General features: G+C 44.1%; 1 protein-coding gene across 6 annotated transcripts in view; it reads right to left on the bottom strand.

Annotated features, from left to right (window-relative positions):
- The window catches only part of RNF220 (ring finger protein 220), a 210,819-nt gene that overhangs the window by 13,744 nt on the left and 176,758 nt on the right, over positions 1–20,317 (bottom strand). For all 6 annotated transcript variants that reach the window (XM_064428681.1, XM_064428683.1, XM_064428684.1 and 3 more), the window contains 4 exons: positions 17,144–17,240; positions 16,050–16,136; positions 14,763–14,818; positions 12,960–13,038 (listed from right to left, as the gene is read on the bottom strand). In XM_064428681.1, coding sequence (XP_064284751.1) covers positions 12,960–13,038; positions 14,763–14,818; positions 16,050–16,136; positions 17,144–17,240 — 319 coding nt within the window. The remainder of the gene's footprint in view (positions 1–12,959; positions 13,039–14,762; positions 14,819–16,049; positions 16,137–17,143; positions 17,241–20,317) is intronic.

The raw sequence follows: 20,317 nt of genomic DNA, 5'->3' as shown, positions 1-20,317 counted from the left end.
GCACAAGGGAACTGGAGGTGTAAAGGCAGTGAGTGTGACTCCCACCCAAAGCACGAAGCAAGCAGAACCTCAACCCTTGCTAAATTCTCCTTTTACCATCTGTGGAGCTACCTGTCCTCCTCAGATGGGTGGGCAACTCAAAAAGGAAAGGGAAAAGTTGATTTCTTGAGCAGATACAAATGCCCATTCATCCCCAGTCCCAGCCCAGTAACAGCCAAAACCTGAAAAAGAAAAATTTGCTACTGCAACAACTAGAGAAGATAGAAAATGGTTTGTTTATAGAAATCTAAACAGCTGACCCCCATTGGCCAATTTTGGAAAGTCTCTGAGATAATCGCACCTGTCCAGTAATAAACGAATGAATCAGAAAAGGAGGCTGAATAGAGGTATAAGCAATAATGCTCAGAGGCTGCCTGATACAATGGCCAATCAATAGGAGGGCTGTAGATCAGGGTGCTAGTTAGCTGGAAAATTACCACACCGCTGCGTGCGTCACGCTGTAGGGATCCTGGACAATCAATGTGGGAGGTATTGATTTAGTTATTATCACTTCATACGCTCCAGACATTGTTAAATATACATTTATTAACAAGACTGGGGTGCATTGGTAAGAGAGGGATCTTGAGCCACTGCAATACCTCCCAGCACTGATCAAAGCCCAGCTATGGCAGAATTTAAACTCCATGTTCTCCCTGCCAAGCAAGTTCACAGGACAAATCCTGAAGCACAGCACAGGGCTGAAGACACAGCTCCTACTTCACATGAGAGATAGGAGTTTTGGCCGTAAGTGAACACTTTGCACTTGAGATTTCAGGAAAACCTCTCGGAGCAGCAGCAACAAGGGACGTGGCAGCCAAGGGTCAACCCAAAGTGAGCGAGAATTGCATGGTTGCTTCGGAAAAGCTGGAGGAAATGAGGTCAAGGGAAATAGGGAGAACATTAGTAAATAAAGGAAACTGAAACTACCTCCAGGGATGGAATAAAGACGAGAGTCACTTCCCATGTGTCTGGCTCCCGTGGTGGCCAGCGCACTTGGGACACATGCCATTCCATTTAGTGTCACTTTACCGTCAACCTGCCGCTTGTATCCTAAAGATAAGCATCGCTTAGGAGCAACTCTTCCTGCAGCAGCAATCTTGGGAACTCCCTCAGGATTCCCTCTTGTGTGTGCACCTTGTGTGTGCTTGCCTGGACACAGCTGGGAGCAGCCTTGGGCAGAATTTTTACAGGGTAACGCCAGGGTGGAGTGCGGGTCAGAAAGCCAAGTGCCATGGACAGGGGAAGGCTGTGTACAAGCTACCCTGCCAAGTGAGGCAGAGGGAATTACGGAGAAGGAATTGGCTCTCTGCTTTGCCTTGACCTCATGTTGGATGCAGGAGGACTCTTAACAATTTTGCGCCTCAGCGCTCTGATTTGACGTGTTTGGATAACGTCATTTATCAGCCTCCAGGGAGCCCTGCTGAGCACAACTGCTGCCAAGAGCTATACCTTGAGTCCCAGTGCTCATGCTTCTCCAGCAGGTGTGAGAGGCCTCCCCAGCACCTGAACTGTCCTCCCTGGCTGAGGGATGTATCAAGAGGGCACCTCCATCGTGGAGTAGAGACTCGCTGTGACACCACCACACACAGAGGAGCCTGAGTGAGAATGTTTCTACAAGAGCAAAAACAGGAAGGGAGGGCTCCTTGTGGAAGAAGCTGGGTCCTGTACTTCTCCCTGGACTTTGTGGTTAAGTTTTCCACACCTTGGCAGTCAAAGCTGAGGATGCTGGGTATCAAGAAGCAAGACTGGGCAGACAGAATGTGATAATTTTCAGTCTTTGTGCCCAATGCATATTTTTCCACTACTCATAGCATTTTCCCTTGAGCACTGAAAATAAGAACATTTTCTTTCTCTGAGAAATCCTTGCTTTGTTCAGGTACAAGGCCAGAAGAAGTGTGCAGAAACACAATGGAAGAGGAAAAAGGACCTAGTGTAGCTTTGAGCAGCAATCGCCTCCCGAGAAATCTCCCCTGGGAAATGGCCACCCTCTCTTTGCTAAAAAACCTTAACCCAAACACTGGTTATTTGTTAAACATTAGCATGCATGTGATCTTTGTTTCTCCAAATTAAATCGAGCAATTCCTACCCGCTGTCCCAGTGGGCAATCACAAGCAATTCCGTTAATTAAATTATCTCTGATTCTGCAGCTCTGGAATCTCTCAATTGACTAAGTCTGTGCTTTATCATCAACAAAATACTGGACCAAAAAGGAAACAAAAAAATGCTGATGTCAGTGTGATTGGCTTTGGTTAACCCTTCCCAGCTGGTATTAAGGGCTGCTCAAGGAAATGTTGTACTGGAGCAAGCCCAAGAGTGAGAGCCTTGTACCACAGACACCAGTAGCAGCTGTTCACTTGTGTTTCCTTTCCACTGTACATAAAAACACAAACACCACACTGTCCCTTGCATCCAGCATCCTGCCTATTTGAGAGCCACAGAAAGATGCAAACTGTTAGCTGCTGAACAAGCAGGAAAACACCTCACAGAAGCCCCTGCGAATACCCCATCCACATCTTATCCAGATCGCATTTGATGCATCCTGCTGTTGAGGAGTCTCCATAAAACATTCCCCTTTGGTTTATTTCAACTGGATATAAATTTTCCTTTCTTCATAAATGGCTACACTGTACACAGCATTCCATAAATTTTTACAATTCCACTGTTTGTATGTACCTTGTAAAAAACACTTAGCACTGATTAAATGCACCACCAATAAAATTTCATGGGCTACTTCTGACACTTGATATTTTGACCTTCTCTCTTCCTCATACATTTATTTTTGCTTTCCTCTGCCTGTAAACACAGACTGTCAGAGAGGAAAATGTACAGTACCACTGACATACCTGAAAGCGATGTATTTATTTTTAAACAAAGCCTTTATCCTCCCTTGTCCAAAGTGGAGAACCCAGCAGAACATACATGCCACCTCCCTGCACCAGGGGCAGAGTTCATGTCACTAGCAGCTTACATATCATAAATATTAGAAACAGACTGGTCGATGCTTTGAAGGCAAAGTCAAGCTAAAGTAAGATTCCAGGAGCAGAGAAATTGCCCCAGGCCACATCCAACCTCAGCTGTAGATGACAATTATTATAACCACTACTACACTGCAGGAGAGAAAGCCTGGTGCAGTCCTTGCTTTGTGGGGCACAAATCTTCAAGACTTGATAAAACGACCCCAACATCAGTGCACAATCATGCAACTGCAAGCCTTCTCTCATAGCCAGTTTACATCTGGGTGAGAGGGCAACTCTTTCAGAGAAGAGACCCTGTTTTATTAGCCTGTAACACGCTGTGCACAGCTCTGTGACACCCAGGAGTGCTGCAGAATGGCAGAGCACAGTGATGCTGTCTCAGCTCTCACTCATACAATGTCTTACACACAACTCCCTCACTACCTCAGTTTCAAACACTAACTATAAACACCCCTAAGTTTCCTGGGATAAGAATTGCTTTCATTTTCAACCTGATGAAATAATCTGCCACCACTTTCAATTCAGCAAGCATCTTCTGCAGCAAGTATGAGAGCTAAAGATACAGGGAGTTTATTTTGGCAGATGTGGCTGAGCAGCACTGAAGTCAGTGGGAGATCCACAGACTGAAAGGACTTTTACACTTACTGGAGTGCAAGAAGATAACATAAAGCTGAACAAGCCCCTTTGCTACTAACAAGCAAAACACTTAAACTGACATGTAAGTTTTCAAAAAGAAAAGTGACAGGTGGCTTTAAAAGAAAACAGATACAGCTCAGGCATTTTCAGTATCTTAAGTCTCTGGAAGAAGCCCAGCATCAGGCACTGGTGGCAGATTGACTGTGAATCACCCCACAACATGTGGGCTACCAGACTGGCACAACGTACTGAGATTTTATTTCACTAGATGAGCTGGTTATAGCAGAAGGGGTTTGCATGCCTTGATGTAGAAAACTGCCCAGCAAAGCTGTTTACAGAAAAGCCATGTCAAATCACACCAAGTGAAGTTTAGACCCTCTAAAGGGTCTGCAAGACTGCCAATGCTAAAAGCAAATCTCTTGGCAAGACATCAACGTTTTAGGAGTTGGCTTCCCCTTTATTTAGCTAAAAATCTCATTTATTGGGTTTATTTGTTTTTAGACTAACCTCCTTTAAAGAGGCTGACTTATAATCCTGTAAAACATTGTCACATGTATTGAGGAAATTGGCAAGGATGCTAATTTATTGTCCTCTAGGAAAAAAAAGCCCTCTTTCCTTGATTAATGTATGTTTTTGTATTGTAAGATATTAAAGAATGTTGCTTCACCTGTGATTATAGAGAATAGTTTACTCTGGCAAAGTGCCCTGGCTTCTGGTTGCCAAGTTATGAATAATGCAATGTTCCCCATTCTAATTTCCGTGTTCTAAGTTGTGAATTTGGAGCAGGGTGCATGCAAGGGCACACACACACGACTCCGAGGCGCTCTCAGTCACGGGCTCCTCTATTTTATACTTGCTTGCACAACTTGTTAATACTGGCATTTGCTTGCCAAATTCAGAGTTTGCTTCTGACTAATTTCATCTTGATGCAAACAAAAAATGTTGTCTCTTTTTTTCCCCACAGAGGAATTATTCCTCTTACACTTGCATGCACCGTTGCAATACCACAGAGGGGAGCTTACCACTGCAAGAAGGCGTTTTAAGCTGCATTTAGTAGGGACTTGGGTAAAGATTCCCTGAAGAATTTAATGACAGAAGAATTAATTTTGCTTTCACATCTTCCCCGCCTCCATAACAGAACCCAACAATGTCTTTACAGAAGCGGGAAGTAAATTCAGGCGCTGGCTCTTTCTCTTCCCTTTTTCTGGCCCTTGTTTTGCTGGGACACATGTGCCCAGCCCCAATCAAAACAGAGACAGATGGCACCGCTGATCATTCAGAATAGAAGGAGCCTCGGAGTCAGCATGTTTAGATGCATTTGTAGGGCTATGCAGTATCCACTGGCCACTGGGACTGATTTAAAAAGGCGGCGAGTGAAAGTCTGAGCTTGCGCCAAAATTTTAAATGTGCCATTTGAGCAATTATGGTTCGACATGAAAGCTGGGAGAAAGAATGCACAGGTCATTCTGATTAGATTTAGAGACTATGTTCCCTGTTCCAAAGAGAAAATAAATGCAATCCCATTGCTTTGCTGGAGCAGCTTTGGTGATAAAGAAAAAAGCCATGCTATGGAAAAATGGTTTGCTGCAGCAAGGTTTTGTAGAGGCAGCACAGGCTGAGTCAGATAATGATTCTCTAAACAATGTTCCTAACGAGAAATAATTACTCATCTAATGTGTTAATATCTAGATTCACTTTTCAAACATATCCTTCATCCTGGAGACCCCAAATGTATTTCTAACAGATCTGTGAAAGTGCATTGTGGTCTCTATCTTAATACAAGCCAGGGCCACAAAAGACAGGAGGTGGAAATGGAAAATGCAGCTCCTCTCCTTGCTGAGGCACGCAGGCTAAAGGTTCCAGCCTACGGACACCTGCCTCCATCCACAAGTAAACATGTTTGGATTATGACCAAGCTCCATGTATAGCTAGGCAGGTCTATTTTTCTACTGGAAGACTTATGGCAGCTGTAACTTGTCATCTTACTATGGCCTGGAGCTGGTCTGGGGTTATTGGTAGCTTTGGTTGGATGATCAGGGCACAAAATTATAAAACAGCCATGAAATGAAAGAGGAATAGCAAATTCCTAGGGCTGAAAGTTGCTCAGAAGGTTGGACATGCAGCTGAGCCTTGCAGCCAGCCTCTGTGAGCAATTAAATAAATGTCTTCTACTCCCATGGCCCCCATCCAAATGCCTGAAATAAACAGGAAATATCTATGCTACTACAGCAGCACTTGGATTCATCTATGGCCTTTTAAGGGCTTTACTGTGGAGGTGATATGCTTTCCAGAGCCTCCATTCATGACTGCTGATTGGAGGCACCCAAGGGCAGCGCGATAACACATCCTCCAGACAGCTTCCTACAACTGCTGCTGCCGCCCTAGAACTTTTACACTGTTGCTGTTTCCTTTACAGGGAAAGAAAGCATCAGAATTAGCATCATTTAAGGTAATCGTGCCTTCAAAAAGAAACAGGAGGCTATTAAAGGAGGCCAGGGCACATGAGTATCATATAACCAATTGTGGTCCCAGAGCTAGGAAAGGAAACCAGCAGCGCAGTGGAAGGACAGGTCATGAGCTGGCTATCTGAGGGAAAAGCACGAATACTTATGCAACTGTGTGGGAAACAGCAGCTTTTCGCAGACAAAATCACCAAAAATGAAGAAAGAAGATAATGGAGAAACAGGATGAAGTGCCTGTAGCAGTGGGGTGTAAGGTTAGGAAAAGCACTGACGCTGAAGTGAGGACAAAAAATCAACATGGATATTAAACGACTTTAATTCTATTACTTGATATTACTTTGCTTCTGTTAAGGTGGTGCTGGGTTCTGTGTTACAGGGGCAAAGGAGATATGAAAGCACAATGAATTCTGCCATTGAATTCCTTGGGAAATCTTTACTAAGCTCTAACTAAATGTGACTTAACACTCCTTGCAGCAGAAAGCACCGCTCAGTGGTCCTGCAACTGTGCATGCAAGTGTAAGAAAAATAATTACCCACTCTACAGTTGCCCCAGACATGGTTTAATGAGAACTAACAAAACTGGTCCTTTTTGAAGTATACTATTTTGATAACTGTAGCCTAAGAAATGCATAAACTACCAAGAGCTGTAATTACAACCATCCTGTTGTCATACAGCAGCTGGCACAGCACAAACACTTTCTGAGTCCTGCCACAACAGTTAGTGAGTGCCAAGGAAAGCAGTAGCCCTGTCACCATCAGCAAACAGCTGGCTTGTGCAGCCAGGGCTGCCCTTCAGCAGATGCAGGAGAGAGACAGCAAACCAGCAGAGGATAGGGCACAACATGATGCCTTTTCTGCTCTTCAAAGGAACATTTTAATCCAAACAGGGAGTGCAGCCTACATAAAGAGAATTGTTACTTTTCTCTTGAGAGCATCTGGGCACCACACAAACATTTCTTAAAAAAAATAGTATCACTCCCTGCCTCTTAATTCTTGCAGCATAGCTAAGGGATGTGAATAAACAGTCACATCCTCAAAGTATTTTCAGAAGGAACATGGCAAGATCCACAATGCTCCATCAGAGACAATGTTAAACAAAACAGGCTAATTTTAGGGACAAGTCCACTCTCTGACAAGCTGCTCACACATCTAAGGGCAGAATTCATCTGCTAGAAGGCAGCTGTTTGTGTTTTATAAGCTAAAGTTTCTCTTACCTATGGAATAACTCCAATATTTCACAGGGAATCATCATCCATCTAACTGAAGTACCCTCTAACAGACCATCAGCCTCATATCCCCTTTGAAATAGCACAGCTGAGCACTTGCTGGGCCACGATTTATTTTTTACCTTCTAAGACATCTTGGTAACTCTATAGCTCAATAGTGACAGTCGAATTTCACACTGCGATAGCCCCCCATCGATTTTTCATTCCCAGGAAGCAACTCTACAAATTAAAGTTAACAGCATTTCTGAAACTACGAAAAGAAAAAAGAAAAGAAGGGGCAGGCAAAGAGACATAAATTGCAAGATGCCTAAACCACACCCCCAACGTAGGGGTAAATAAAATTCCATCCTGGGTTTTTCACCAATTATGCAGGCATGCAGAACCTACTGCCCCTGAAGCCAGCAGACCCCTTGGGCTTGCAGATGCTTCAGCTTTAAAACATCATGGGTTCAAAAGAAATAAGAGTCTCTTCCTACATGAAGATGTCAAAATCTATAAAAAACTGCCTCAAGGCATGAAATTAGGCCAAACCTCTGGACAACTGCATTAAACAGATACCACCTACCCCCAGATCTGAGCTTGTACAGTCACAGCCTGCCTGGCTGAGCTTTGTTAACCACGGGACAGTGAAGAACAGGACACTGATACAATTTCAGTTTGCACACTGGTTATAATGTTTGAGACCATTATTGATACATGCAACTTCTCTCCAACCGTTAAAAGAGGGAGCAGAATAAAGAAACACAGCCAAGCACTTTGCTCTCCACTGTCACATCCCAGAGGAAGAAGTAATGCCAAAGCCTCACTTCATAAAGAAATGAAGCATCTTCTCCATACCCTTTCAGCACTGAACACCAGTATACAGTAAAAATACAGTATTACATACTACTGAATTACTGAAAAGGAGTAAAACCAAATAAAGATAAAAATCTGGACACAAGCAGCACAGCCCAGCAGCTCTTTCTCAGCCTTTGACAATCCCACACTTCAGTTCAGTGTCCTCAATCCTCTCCCAAGTTCACGTGGGCTGTTCTAGTACTGAACCCACCAGCAGCATCATGTTCTTGGCTTAGCAGAGCACAAAGGGTTAGTTCATTTATGACTCTTGTTAATTTTTTAATTCTGTCTTTGCTATGAGATGTTCTTGTCTCCCATCAAAGCCTACTAATGGTGTGACACTGTGGAGAAGCGCTGGGTAGTGCTTATCCTATGGTGTGAATTCTCAACAGCTTCTGTTTTCTCTGACACACCAGCTTCAGCTGGTAGGAAAGGGCTCCTTCCCTTTCAGGCCTCTGCTAATCCTCTGGCTTCACACTCTGCTCCTGCCTGGATGGGTCTACCTGGGAGCAGGGTGTCCCCAAGAGACACTGCTACCTCCCTGACTGCTCTCACATGCCTGTCTCTTTGCACGAGGACCCCAATCTAAACTTTGTTTAATTTTAACTGACGCTCCTCATTGTGCTGCTGTGCCAGAGCCCCTCCAGAGCCAACATTTCAAAAGAGCTGGATTGGAAAGTGGTGAGGTGGGGAGAAGGGGAAGGAAGAAGAGACTGGAGAAATAAAACAAATACAATTGCTTTTTGTCTCTAAAACCCTCTTTTTAACCCAACAAGCGTCTCATCCAATGAAGCATGATAAGCATGAAGTGTTATATAAAGAAGATAATTATAAAGGGATTTAATGCTTGGCAGGCTTGTACTGCAAGGTTCAGAGCAGAGGTAGCGTACTCACTTAAACAGCCTTGTGTCCGGGTTTGCTATTATGCGGGCAGCGTGGCTGGGGCCAAACGGAATCAGAAATAAGATTTGTTTGAAAAAGAAAAAAAAAAGAAGAAAAAAAAGAAGAAAAAAAGGAAAAAGCACAGCCCCCTTCCCAGCGAGGCTGGCAGTTTCAGTCCCACCTCCTTCCACTTCTGTCCCATCCCTGATTAATGATGTTGTCTGCCTGATTTATGACCCACCCCAACAGATTAGAGTTTCCCTCTTCAACCTCCCCCCTTTCACCCCTCCCAGAAGGCACAGCCACACTCCGTTGGAAATATTAGAGAATTATTAAATAAACATTCATACGTCATGTCTCTTCCCATACTGAGCTCATCGTAGTCAATGCTCAGCGGCCGGGCCCTGTTTGCTTTGGGGCTGACACCAAACAGCTGGAGTGATTCATGGAGAGGCTGGCTACAATGCTCTGTGCCATACATCATGCTCGCAGCGCTCCCTGCCCCGGCGGAGATAAACTGATCAACCACAACGGGCTGGAATGAATTTATGACAACACAAAATTGAGGAAAACAAATGGGAGGTGACCCAGTGGGCCACTAACCCAGACTCTCTCGCTGGCCTGCAATCTAGTCTTGTAGCAGAAAGCAAAATTGAACACTGGCACTCTGAATTAAGATGCTGGCTTTTAACCCCGGGGAACCTTGGTTTCAAAATGGCACCAGACCCTCACAAGGCAGGGAGAAAGACTTTTTGTGGGGAAGGTGCTTTTTGCAGCTCTCTGTGAGCAGCACTTCTGCTGAGAGTCCGACGTCAGTGGAGGCCATCAGGGAGCGTGCCTGGGCAATTAGGGACCAGCTGCTCCCTGAGCAAAGCTGCATCTCAAGCTGAGGTAAAGGAGCATTGCACCGGCTGAGCTTTGCCTTGGCAATGGCTGGGGTCTTCAGCAGACAGGCAGGGCTCAGACAGTGTGAGGCTCCTTCATCTCCCCGCAAGAGCCTTCAGCACCCCAGTGTCTCTTCCAGACACCTCACATTGGCAAGATTAAAAAAAACCACACAGCACTGAGACACCTCACAGTGTTGGGAAAGAGAGCTGGCAGCACCCATGTTTCTTTCCCACTACCCCTGGCTGCCACCTGAAGTTCAACACTACACAAAATGAGATCAACTCGTCCAAGTTCTTGATTATCTGGCACAGCACAAGGAGCAGAGCAACAAACAGACTTACCCCAAACCCCATCTAGGCTGTTCTACATGCAAGAAACTCTCCCACAAAACCCCATGTTTAGATTAATTTAAACCTGCTCAAGTGAAGAAATTCAGCTGCATGCCAAAAGGAGAACTGCTCAGTGTACTGTATTAATAGATTAAAAACCAAACAAAACTACACTACTCTCTTTGCCTGGACTTATTTTTGGAAGAGGGGAGGAAGGAACGTCATTCTTGTAAGAGAAGGATCAATAGGCAGATCACTGCTAACTCTATTAGCCCCTGCTCTAAACAGAGAGCACGGCTGACACAGGTGCTAAGCCATGTGCTTCTGGACAATTTAAAAAATGCTAATCAGATGCTACACAAGGTTTAACATGCCAATCAATAATGTTCGGATTTAAAGGCAAAAATTGAAGTTACAAACAATGGAGTAAAGTGATGCTGCCAAAAACTTCTTGTAAGCACCACCCAAAACAAGAAAAATGAAACCAATTTAGCTCCAGATTAAGAAACAGGAACTAGAGATGAATCAATTTAGCCTGTTGGGCTAGGTCGCCATATATCATGGCTCAGCAGTGGAGTGGGAAGCAGCCAGACAGTGAGAAACCCTTCCCCCTCCTTTTCTGTAGGCTTCTAGCTCTGATCCCTGTTATCAATTAATTTAACAGAACCCCTCTACACAGACAAGCACACAGAGCATTCAGACTCCTTAAATGGCAGGACAGAAACTATTTATCACACACGAATCTCAAAGGAAAGGAGAGAGAGGAGAGAAAAAAAAAAAGGTAGCTAGGAATTCTCCACCTGAAACACTGTCTTGTTTTCTGAACCTTGGTGAAATAAACTACCTTGAACAAAAAGGTCCCTCTGCTACTTTCAAAAATCAACATTATTGGAAAGACTGAACAAGACATGTGAGGAATTTCCTGTCATTTCTTTTGGGTTTTAGTGACTTTTAGCAGAACTGAAGCTTTAGCAGGCAAGGTTATTGCAGAGCAAGGTGTGTGTGCACAGACGCGCTCGCCCTCCGCGCGTCACAGCAGCGTTAGCGCGAGAGTTGTTTGGAAAGGATTCTGGGACCCTTCAAAAGGTGCTAGCTAAAGCCTCTTTGATCAGATTATTAAAGCTATGTCAATTTTATCACTTGAGCTCAAGTGTTCTGGAAAATGTCAAATCCTTTCAGCTCCTACAGTTTAAAGATTTTCAATAGGAGTGGATCTGGGAGGATGGAGGGCTGCTGCACTGACAGGCAGGAGGCCCAAAGGGAAGGCAAGCAGCAGCTGAGACACAGGCTGACAGATTAGGGCAGAAGGGATGAGTCCTTGCCACCAAGACAGCATGCAATGGTTGGCTCACTCTAAGGACAAAGCTGGTTCTGCATTGACCTGCAGGCTCCCAGACTCAGTGGTCCTTGGACAGAATCTGCTGACCAAGAAGCATCGAATGGCAGACAGCCAACATCTGGGACATGCCAACAAAAAGGGCTTGTAGAAAGGAAAGTGCCAAGACAGCAAAGCAGTGTTAAAGCTCCCAACACAGCAGAGAGTTTCCCCAGTTAACTCTGATTGCAAACATACACTCTGCCAGGCTGTCTGAAATGTCAGAGACCCAAGAATGTGTCAGAGACACAACCTCTCATGTCAGGACCAGGGGCAGAAGGAGAACAAACTACATTAGAAAAATGACAACTTTCTGTAAAGTCAGCTTAATGCTACACCACCAGATCTTCCCCATCCCAATTTATCCATGGATGTCATCCTAAAATGAAATATTTAAAACCCACCATTACATCATTGCTTCCACCTCATTCAAATTTGGTCTCTCACTTGATCTTGGAGCAATGTTTTCTATCAAGCAATAATCATCTTTTTAAAACACTGTCCCATCCCAGCTAATGCAGTCCACGGCAGCAGAGAACAGCCTGTAGTTTTAGGCTTGGACCATCAAATCTGTCCAAGCAGTAAGTCACCCCAGCAGCATGTGGAATAAGGTTTAGAACAGAGGTTGTGACTCAAATGAGCAGTGCAGATAAACCCATTTATTTGCATTTCAGACTAGACTGCAGCACATTCAGTGAGCAGAAAGAGACAGGAAAGGAGATGCCTCCACTAGTGTATATTCACACAGTGAATATACACTACTGTATATTCAGTGATTCAGAAGTTTTCAGAAACTTCTGAACCACTGAAAGGGCTGCAGGTAAAAAACTCAGAAACTGAGACATTATTTCTATTAGGAGCCATACAAAGGCTCAATATAGATCTTAAGGAAAAAGAAATCCCCTCAGTGAGACTTCTTCCAAGTAACAGTGCTGCTAGGGGGAGATTCTCTTTTGTTGAGAGATGAAAGATGGAAGACAGAGAAAGCAAGCATGGATCTATCTATTTACATAACTTAAAAGAAGGCAATTTGCAGTAGAGAGGCCCTTTGAAAGTTGTGCCCAATTCCATGTCATTGGAATGGAATGCCCTCATAGACACCTGGTGGAGAAGTCCCCACAAGCTCTCTGTCAACACAGCAGTGGTGAGTGCTCCAAGTTCAGGTTTTGTGTTGCAGCACAACTTCCCTTCTCAGTGGTAAAAGCTTCAAATACGCCTACCTTCAGATTACCACTGCTGCTGGGAGCACAGTATGGGACACTATGGTTCTTGGAAACAAGAAAAAGGAAAGCTACACACTTCACACTCACTTTTCAATGTCACTGTTCTTACAGGTCTTCTGCATGGTCTCCTGTTTACTGCTTTCACCATTACTCGTTGAGGGCATTTCTGTTGAGAGAAGAACACAACAATTAGTAAGAAAACATTAAATCGTTGCAATGAAATAATTTGAGCAAATCACAGTTTCAGAGGACAGCAATGAGTCACTTTCATGCCAGTTCTTGGTAAGAGATAGAGAGGTGACTGATACTAAGTGTCTCTGTCTGGCAGGGGGAGCCTCTCTGGACAGTGTATTTCTATGATTCAGGGCTCAAAATACAACTGCTCTCTCCCCACTTCATAGTGATCTGACCCCCACTGATGTATCCGTTGTTTAAGCCAGGATTTAATTCAGAAGGGTTGATACAGCTGCCACGTGGAAGTGTTCTTCTACAAAGGTGGGTTTGGAGCAAGTCCACCCAGCCCCGACCCTGCTCTCAGCCTCTCCCATTCGCTGAGACCTCACAGACATAAGCAGAGAAAAATATACATCAGGTAACCAGAATGACAGAACAGTCTGCTCATCATGGCTGTTCCCAGCACAGGAGAGGGTGTGAGACACCAGGTGGAGATGAGAAGATGAATCAGCCCCAGGGTTGCAGGTTCATCACCATGGATTCAGGTAAAAGGTATGAAGAAAACAGCTCATAGCAAATGTCATCAGGGCTGCCTCCTCATCACCTCCATGGCTGTAGCTACTGAAGCTGATAATACCTACAAGCAAGTGTTTCTACATCACAGAAAAGAAATGTGATTACCTATTCCCACAGAAGGAAATGCCTGCGATAGATATCCTATGTTCTCCATTTAACCATCATGCCCTTGGCAAAACTGGTTCTGCTCCCTTCCCCCACTCCCACTGGCAAGCAGTTATATCTTGTAGGTACTTTCAAGGCTGGAAATCAAATGCCCAAAGCATGACAGGAACAGAGCAGGGAACAAAATCATTGGGACATGTCTCTTCAGGTCACTGAGCTTCAGTTTCCTTCCTAAGGGAGATGGAGCAGCACTGCCCAGCTCTGGAAATGGATTTGGCATCTACAGCTGGAAAGCGCCAGGTTTTATTATTCTCATATTTCCACTAGGTTGCTGCTTACACTTACAGTGCTGCTGGCATTGAATAAAAACCCCCAGCAGTCAAATGGGTTTAACACTTCCCCCTTCCTTCTCAATCTGATGAGCTTTCAAGTACTGTATGTAAAGGTACATATTGACATTAACTCCTTTGCTCTGGAGTCTCAACTATAGGTCATGAAATAGGATGGATCCAAGAGTCTCGCTCCCAAGGTGAAGGCTTCAGAGGGGCAGGCTTTTCTTGCCATACAAAGGCTGGCAAGGACAAGATCTACCCAAATGATACAAGTCTTTAGCATATCCTCTCAAAGAAGGGAAGAAAAAGCAGTTGGAAAAAACCCAATAATAAATGCACCTATGTAGTTTAAACACCCAGCCGGTGAACACCACCATCACATTGTCAGGCTCTGCTGGCTCCCTCTGTAATGCAGCAGTTTGCCTTTCAGTGACATGACATCAAGTCAATACAAACCCTATCTCTCATCACCATACCAGTTAAGGCGGCATTTTTTGGGAACTTCCCCAGCTGCCATTATTGATAATTAATTGCACTGTAAAGTTTCAAAAAGACAGTGTCCTTTTATGTGCACATGTATCTGATGATACTCTTCAAGAGCATTAGTAACTACCTCTGCTAAGTACTGGCAAACAGGAGACATGGACTATCTAACTGCCCTCCTGTAGTATATAAGTGAACAATTTACAATTTCAACACTCACCATCACTGGCCCATTTAGAAAACTCCGGCGTTATTCGGGTACTTGGTGTGCCACCACTAAAAGAGAAGAGGACAATATCTAAAGGTTGAATACAAAAAAATTTGCCACTCAGGAAAAGCTATCCCTTCCACCAACCTTTCTTAATATTTCTATCCATCAGTGTAAGTTTCAAAATGTAAGCAGATGGCCAGAAAAAAACATGCTCATGCTGCATGGTATCAGTGACACTACTACATTTCTACAGAAACTCAACAGAATTTCAAAGTGTTTTTATAAGCAACATCACCTCTTGTGTTGTAGAGATGGGCAAACAAATCCAGGAAATGTGCAAGGAAGAACCATGTCCAAACAGCAAAACAATGTGCTAGGTGCAAGCCACATGAAGGGGCTGGATCTCCTGGCCTCAGACCCTCAGTTCTCTCACCAAGCACTAAGTGTCCATAGCCACTGATAACCAAGAATCCTCCTGCTACAATACCAGAGCCCTGGCTGTGAAGGAGCTTCAGCATCTTTGCAGCCCTGCTTCTGGACTAGCATGGTTAGCAAAGTATTGACTGCACCAATGGTTTGGATCTAGTGTGGCAAATGCCACTTTTCTATGGAGTGAAACCTAATTTTGAACTAGTGTTTGTGACAGGCTAAGAAGTAAGAAAATTTCATTTCACTGCTCTATCAATCACTTCAACCTTGACCCTACAGGATCACTCAGTGAAAGAGATAGAGGGGTAATTTAAGTCCTGTTTTATGCAGGGCAGGGGGCTTAGAAAGCAATCCTAGCTCCCTGGTAAGACTCATTTTATTTGCCTGGAATGCTTCCCTGAGTTCCCTGAATGCTGGCTGCCTACATTCTCCACATATATATGTGGGCAGAGCACACATCCTGCCCCAAGCCACAGCTGAATACAGAAGGATCAGTTTGCATGCCCCACAACGTGTAATCGGATGCAATGAAGTCACACGTGGGATGCCAGATTCCTACTGTGCCAACCAAGATTCCAACAGCACCACACTGTACTGCTAAGAGACACATTTCATCATGAAGCAAGATGATGCATAAGGCCTTAGTCCAGCACAGTTTCCTCATCGCCAGAATTCATCCTCTGTCCAGCAGTGTTCAGGGAGGCTTTACTGAGGCTGCACAGGTAGAAACAGAGACCCACCTGCTGGACTATGCTTCTTTGTAAGTCTCTTGTTGCAACCCTTGCACTCAAGTGAACAGGGTATTTTCCACAAACTGAGACTTTCCAAAAGTAATGAATGCATAATTTAGAAAGGCAGGATACTTACTTTAAAACAGCTCCTCGAAGCGCTTCTCTTTCTTTGGCTTCACCTGGCTCTTCTCCAGTGCAAGGGATAATGTCTGCCTCTGTGTACCTGAGCACAAAGGGTTAAGGAACATACAGCCTGGCTGCAGACAGTGAAAAGGCTTTTGAGATGGTTAGGACACACTATCTGGGATATAAAACAAATTAATTCTAACTGGGAACATCTTAAAAAATAGAGGGGTTGGTACCCACGAAGGGGCCCGCTTTTAAATTCTGGATTAAAATTTTGTTTTAGTTGGAGAGAAACGGAAATCCTTTGATAGTAACATGATTCCACAGCTTCTTGGAGAGGGAAAACTAGTTCCTGAACTCATGCAAACTTGACCTGCAGAATTTCACAAATTCTGTTTGAAGTACAGAGCTCTTTTACCAGTGGAGGGCTGGAGTTTCAATCCTAAAGGCTGGTGCAGATTTCAATAGAACCTAATTCTATAGCTGTACATTGCCCCTCATCACAGCTAAGGCAGTGTCTGTCTAATGCCCTTGCAGGAATTCTTCCTTGATGCCTCTTACAACTGCTCTGGGGCAGAAGTCTGGTCACAGCTCTCCCAGAGCTGTGCCCAAAGAGCCTGCTCCCAGATGGAGGAGTTCCCAAAATCAGGCTTTAATGATAGTTCTGCCCATGAACTGTCTAATGAATGGGGAAAAAAATCAAATCTCGCAGAGTGGAAGTGAATAGTGCTTACTGCACTAAACCCCTTAAAAACAAAAGGGTGTCTTCTGGAAAATAAACTCAATTCTCACCCATGAAGCAGGAAAAGCTATCCATATAGAACAAACCTGGATGGAGGCAACAGATTGTTTATGAAACAGAATAGAGAAACTCCAACTGATCCCTTGCAATATCTCCTATAGACTTCAACCAGGTCTGAAGTAGTGCTGTATCAACAGCAGAATCCCAAAGCGAGTAATGGGGAACCCTTCCTAGTTCAAATAACATGGTAACTGGAGAAGGCTGTGTCATTTCCAGTAGGGCTGGACACAGACTATCCACCATTTCCTAGGGCAGATGCACCCCTGGGCCCCCTCTTGGTAAGAGCCTTTCAAAAACGATACTGTGGTTTCCCGTACTCGAGTGTGTCGTCTCCATCCACATCCAGGTCAGCGTCGCTGTCCGGATTCTCCTTCCCGCTGCACATGATAAACCCAGAACCTGAGAGAAAATAAAATAAAACACACGGATGAGCATTTGAATTGGAAAGGAAGTGTACGAGATCTCCCAAGAAAGGTGCTACAGCACCAGTTTGCAGGCTGTCCTTTACTCTTAACAGCCTCATAAAAGGAAGGTGCCCTCTTCAAAGACAGCACAAGAACACTCAGAGAAATACTCAAACTTCTTAGATTTTATGCTCTAAATGCCCCCAACATTGAAAATGGGACATTCTCGACTTTTAGCTCTCCACATGAATTATTTTAGAATTGGAGTCACTGTAAGGGTCTCTCTCAAAGGCAGAAAAAGCAATGAAGCGGAATAGGAAAGACTTATTTTTCACAGAAGTAGTTAATGCAAAATCCACACTACTAGCAGGTAAGAGAAGGCCACAAGGATGTTCTGAATTACTTAATTCAGATGCAGAGGGCAGGCAGAGGCTAAAATACAATTAGAAACAGCTTTTCAATTTTAAAACACATTTAGTCATGGCTTAGATTTTTAAAATTTAAAACATTTAAGACCAACAAACCTGCTTCTACAAAAGGGAAAAAAAATCAGACTTCTGTCATTAACAGCTCCTCACAAGCACTTACATGAGCAAATTGCAATGCAACTCATCAAGAGTTCTGCTCTTCCAGCACAGGGGTGTCAGGCACACATCCAGTCCCAATTCCAGCAGGAAGTAACCACTTACAGTTCCACCTGAGGCTGACAGTGCATCAATTCCCACTTTCTAACAATTTCTGCATTTACTTTGGTCCCAAGAATTTTGTAAACTGTAACCAGCCTTCTTTTAATTGAATCTGCACCAACGCCTAGAAAGATGAATCTTCACATGGTATTTTCTGCCTAGGGTTTATTAATAGAAGGGAAACTACAGAAGGTGTATTTACTCTTTATGAGAGCTAACACTGAATATGCTCCCTCCTGTAAGACTGGATATTAAGCAAAGACCTCCTGAACTCTAGGGTGTTGGCTGCAAGGTCCCCATTTGTGTTCAATTTTGTAGCAAATCTGTTTGGGTACATTAGCTGTGCAGATAGAAATGTACTCACTGCAGCTGCCTCCAGTATGCTCCTTCCCTTAACACCCCTGTCCAGACAGCAGAGCTGAACACCTGGCTCAGACAGAGGTACCTGCTGGAGCCTGAAGGATCTGGCACACCCAGAGGCTGGTGACCTACGTCTGTGGTAGACCAGGGAACACATCCCAGCTGCAAAGACTGAAAGGGTAAGGCAGATATTGCCTTGGCCTTGCACCAATGCCCAAAAGGGCTATGGTCCTGTACTGCAGTTATGGTTCTATAATAATTTTACCCTGCATTGTGCATTTAAAAGCACTGAGTATTATATGCATGTCTGAAGAATGAGGACATTCCAAAGCTTTAGGACAGCCTTTTCAGGCCTTCAGATGTCCCAGTCTCTTCATCCCACTGGGTTCTCACCAGCACACTTAACATAAACCCAGAAGAGTGAACTGTATTTCTAAGGGTCTGCATCTGTGCAGACAACAGGCAAAGCAAAGGTCTCCTTTCCAATGATACCATGCAGACACAGCCCTTTACTGTTGCTCTCTAGGAATGGATGCTCTAACTGATTCATTAAGACCCCAATAAAATTTGTTTATATGGATTTGGTATTTCTCTTCCCTGAATATCAAGAAGGTCCTTAACGAGTGACAACTGCAGCATGACAATGATTTTAAGACTAACCTTTCCCTAGAAGCATAAACTACCTTTTACTTCAAAGTAATTGCCAGGCTTTATTTTTAGCAGGGGTAACACAACCATGCAGCACCCATGTCTGTGCCAGGTACTGTGGGAGCCATGCTTGTAGGTCAGCCCCATGGTGTCACTGAGGCAGCCCTTTATCAGCAGACCCCTTTCAGAGTGCTTCACACACTGGCTGTACACTACCAGCCATTGCCTCCTCTTGCTGCAATGGCTCATCTAGTAAATCTTGACTCATTCAGTTCATCACAATGTTTGGGAGAAGATTTAGAGGGGTAAGAGAGACCTGTCAAAGAAGCTGGATAGTCTTTCAAAGCTGCTTTAAAAGTCAAGAGTGGGCGATGGGGTGGTAATTTATAGGCATGGCATTTAACCTGCAGTAACACCATCCCCTGCACCTGGCATTACTTTAGCCCATCACTTCTCAAAGGCCATAAACTTTGGACACACAGGTCTTCATTTTTCTTGTAGCTGTGGGAGACACAAATCATGCAAAGCTGGAGCTGTGACTTGGCCAGTCCCAGGGGGTGATCTGAACATTAGCCAGACAATGAATACTCAGAGCAAGCGCCTTGGTGGGGGGGAAGGTGGCCAAATGAGTGAACATAAGTGGGACCACCCCCCTTGTTACTGCCTCTGCAAAGATGCCAAGCACACAGCAGACATGCACCTTTCCATCAATTTTGTTTCCAAGTGACTCAAGCCAAATGGTGGTTTATGGCTAGAGCTTAAGATGAGAAGATCTGATCACTACAATACAGTTTACAAATATTAAGGCACCTTGTCTTCAGAATCCTTGTGTCCTTGCTCTCAAGACCTTTGTATTTAAGAAAATCCCTTTTAAGTCTGGAAGGAAAATATTCCAGAGCTTTGGCTGAATCTAGCTCTATTGCCTAGCTGCACTGCCAGCAGACTGCTATACTTCCCAAACAGAGAGTGTACAAGGGGAGAGTTTGGATAGTATGTGTTATGATGGCAAATACACACTGGGATGATCTGAGAGAGCCTTTCAGTCAGAGAGTGCACTGCACAGAAGTTCACAGGTTAAAACGAGGGACAGGGGAAAGGTAAATTTTATTTTCTGATCAAACAAGAACTCCCAGACTGATGCCTAAAGGAAGGTGCAATCAGGTGATCCAACTCTCAGTTTTTCACTTAATATGGCATTTTTTTAATGTGACCAAGTGCAGTCCATTGCACCATGGTAAAAACCAGTGATTTAGAAACTGTATGCTGAACAAAGTAACCTCCATGAATCCAAAAAATATTCTGAATATAAGTTGTGCTATCAGTTTTAAGACTTCAGAAGCTGCTTTAAATAAAAAGGAAAAATATAAAAACCATAAAT

This window comes from Passer domesticus, chromosome 7 (assembly GCF_036417665.1).
Source record: "Passer domesticus isolate bPasDom1 chromosome 7, bPasDom1.hap1, whole genome shotgun sequence".
Taxonomy (NCBI): Eukaryota; Metazoa; Chordata; class Aves; order Passeriformes; family Passeridae; genus Passer; species Passer domesticus.
The sequence above is the reverse complement of the archived record's forward strand: the minus strand, read 5'-3'. Positions and strand labels throughout refer to the sequence as shown.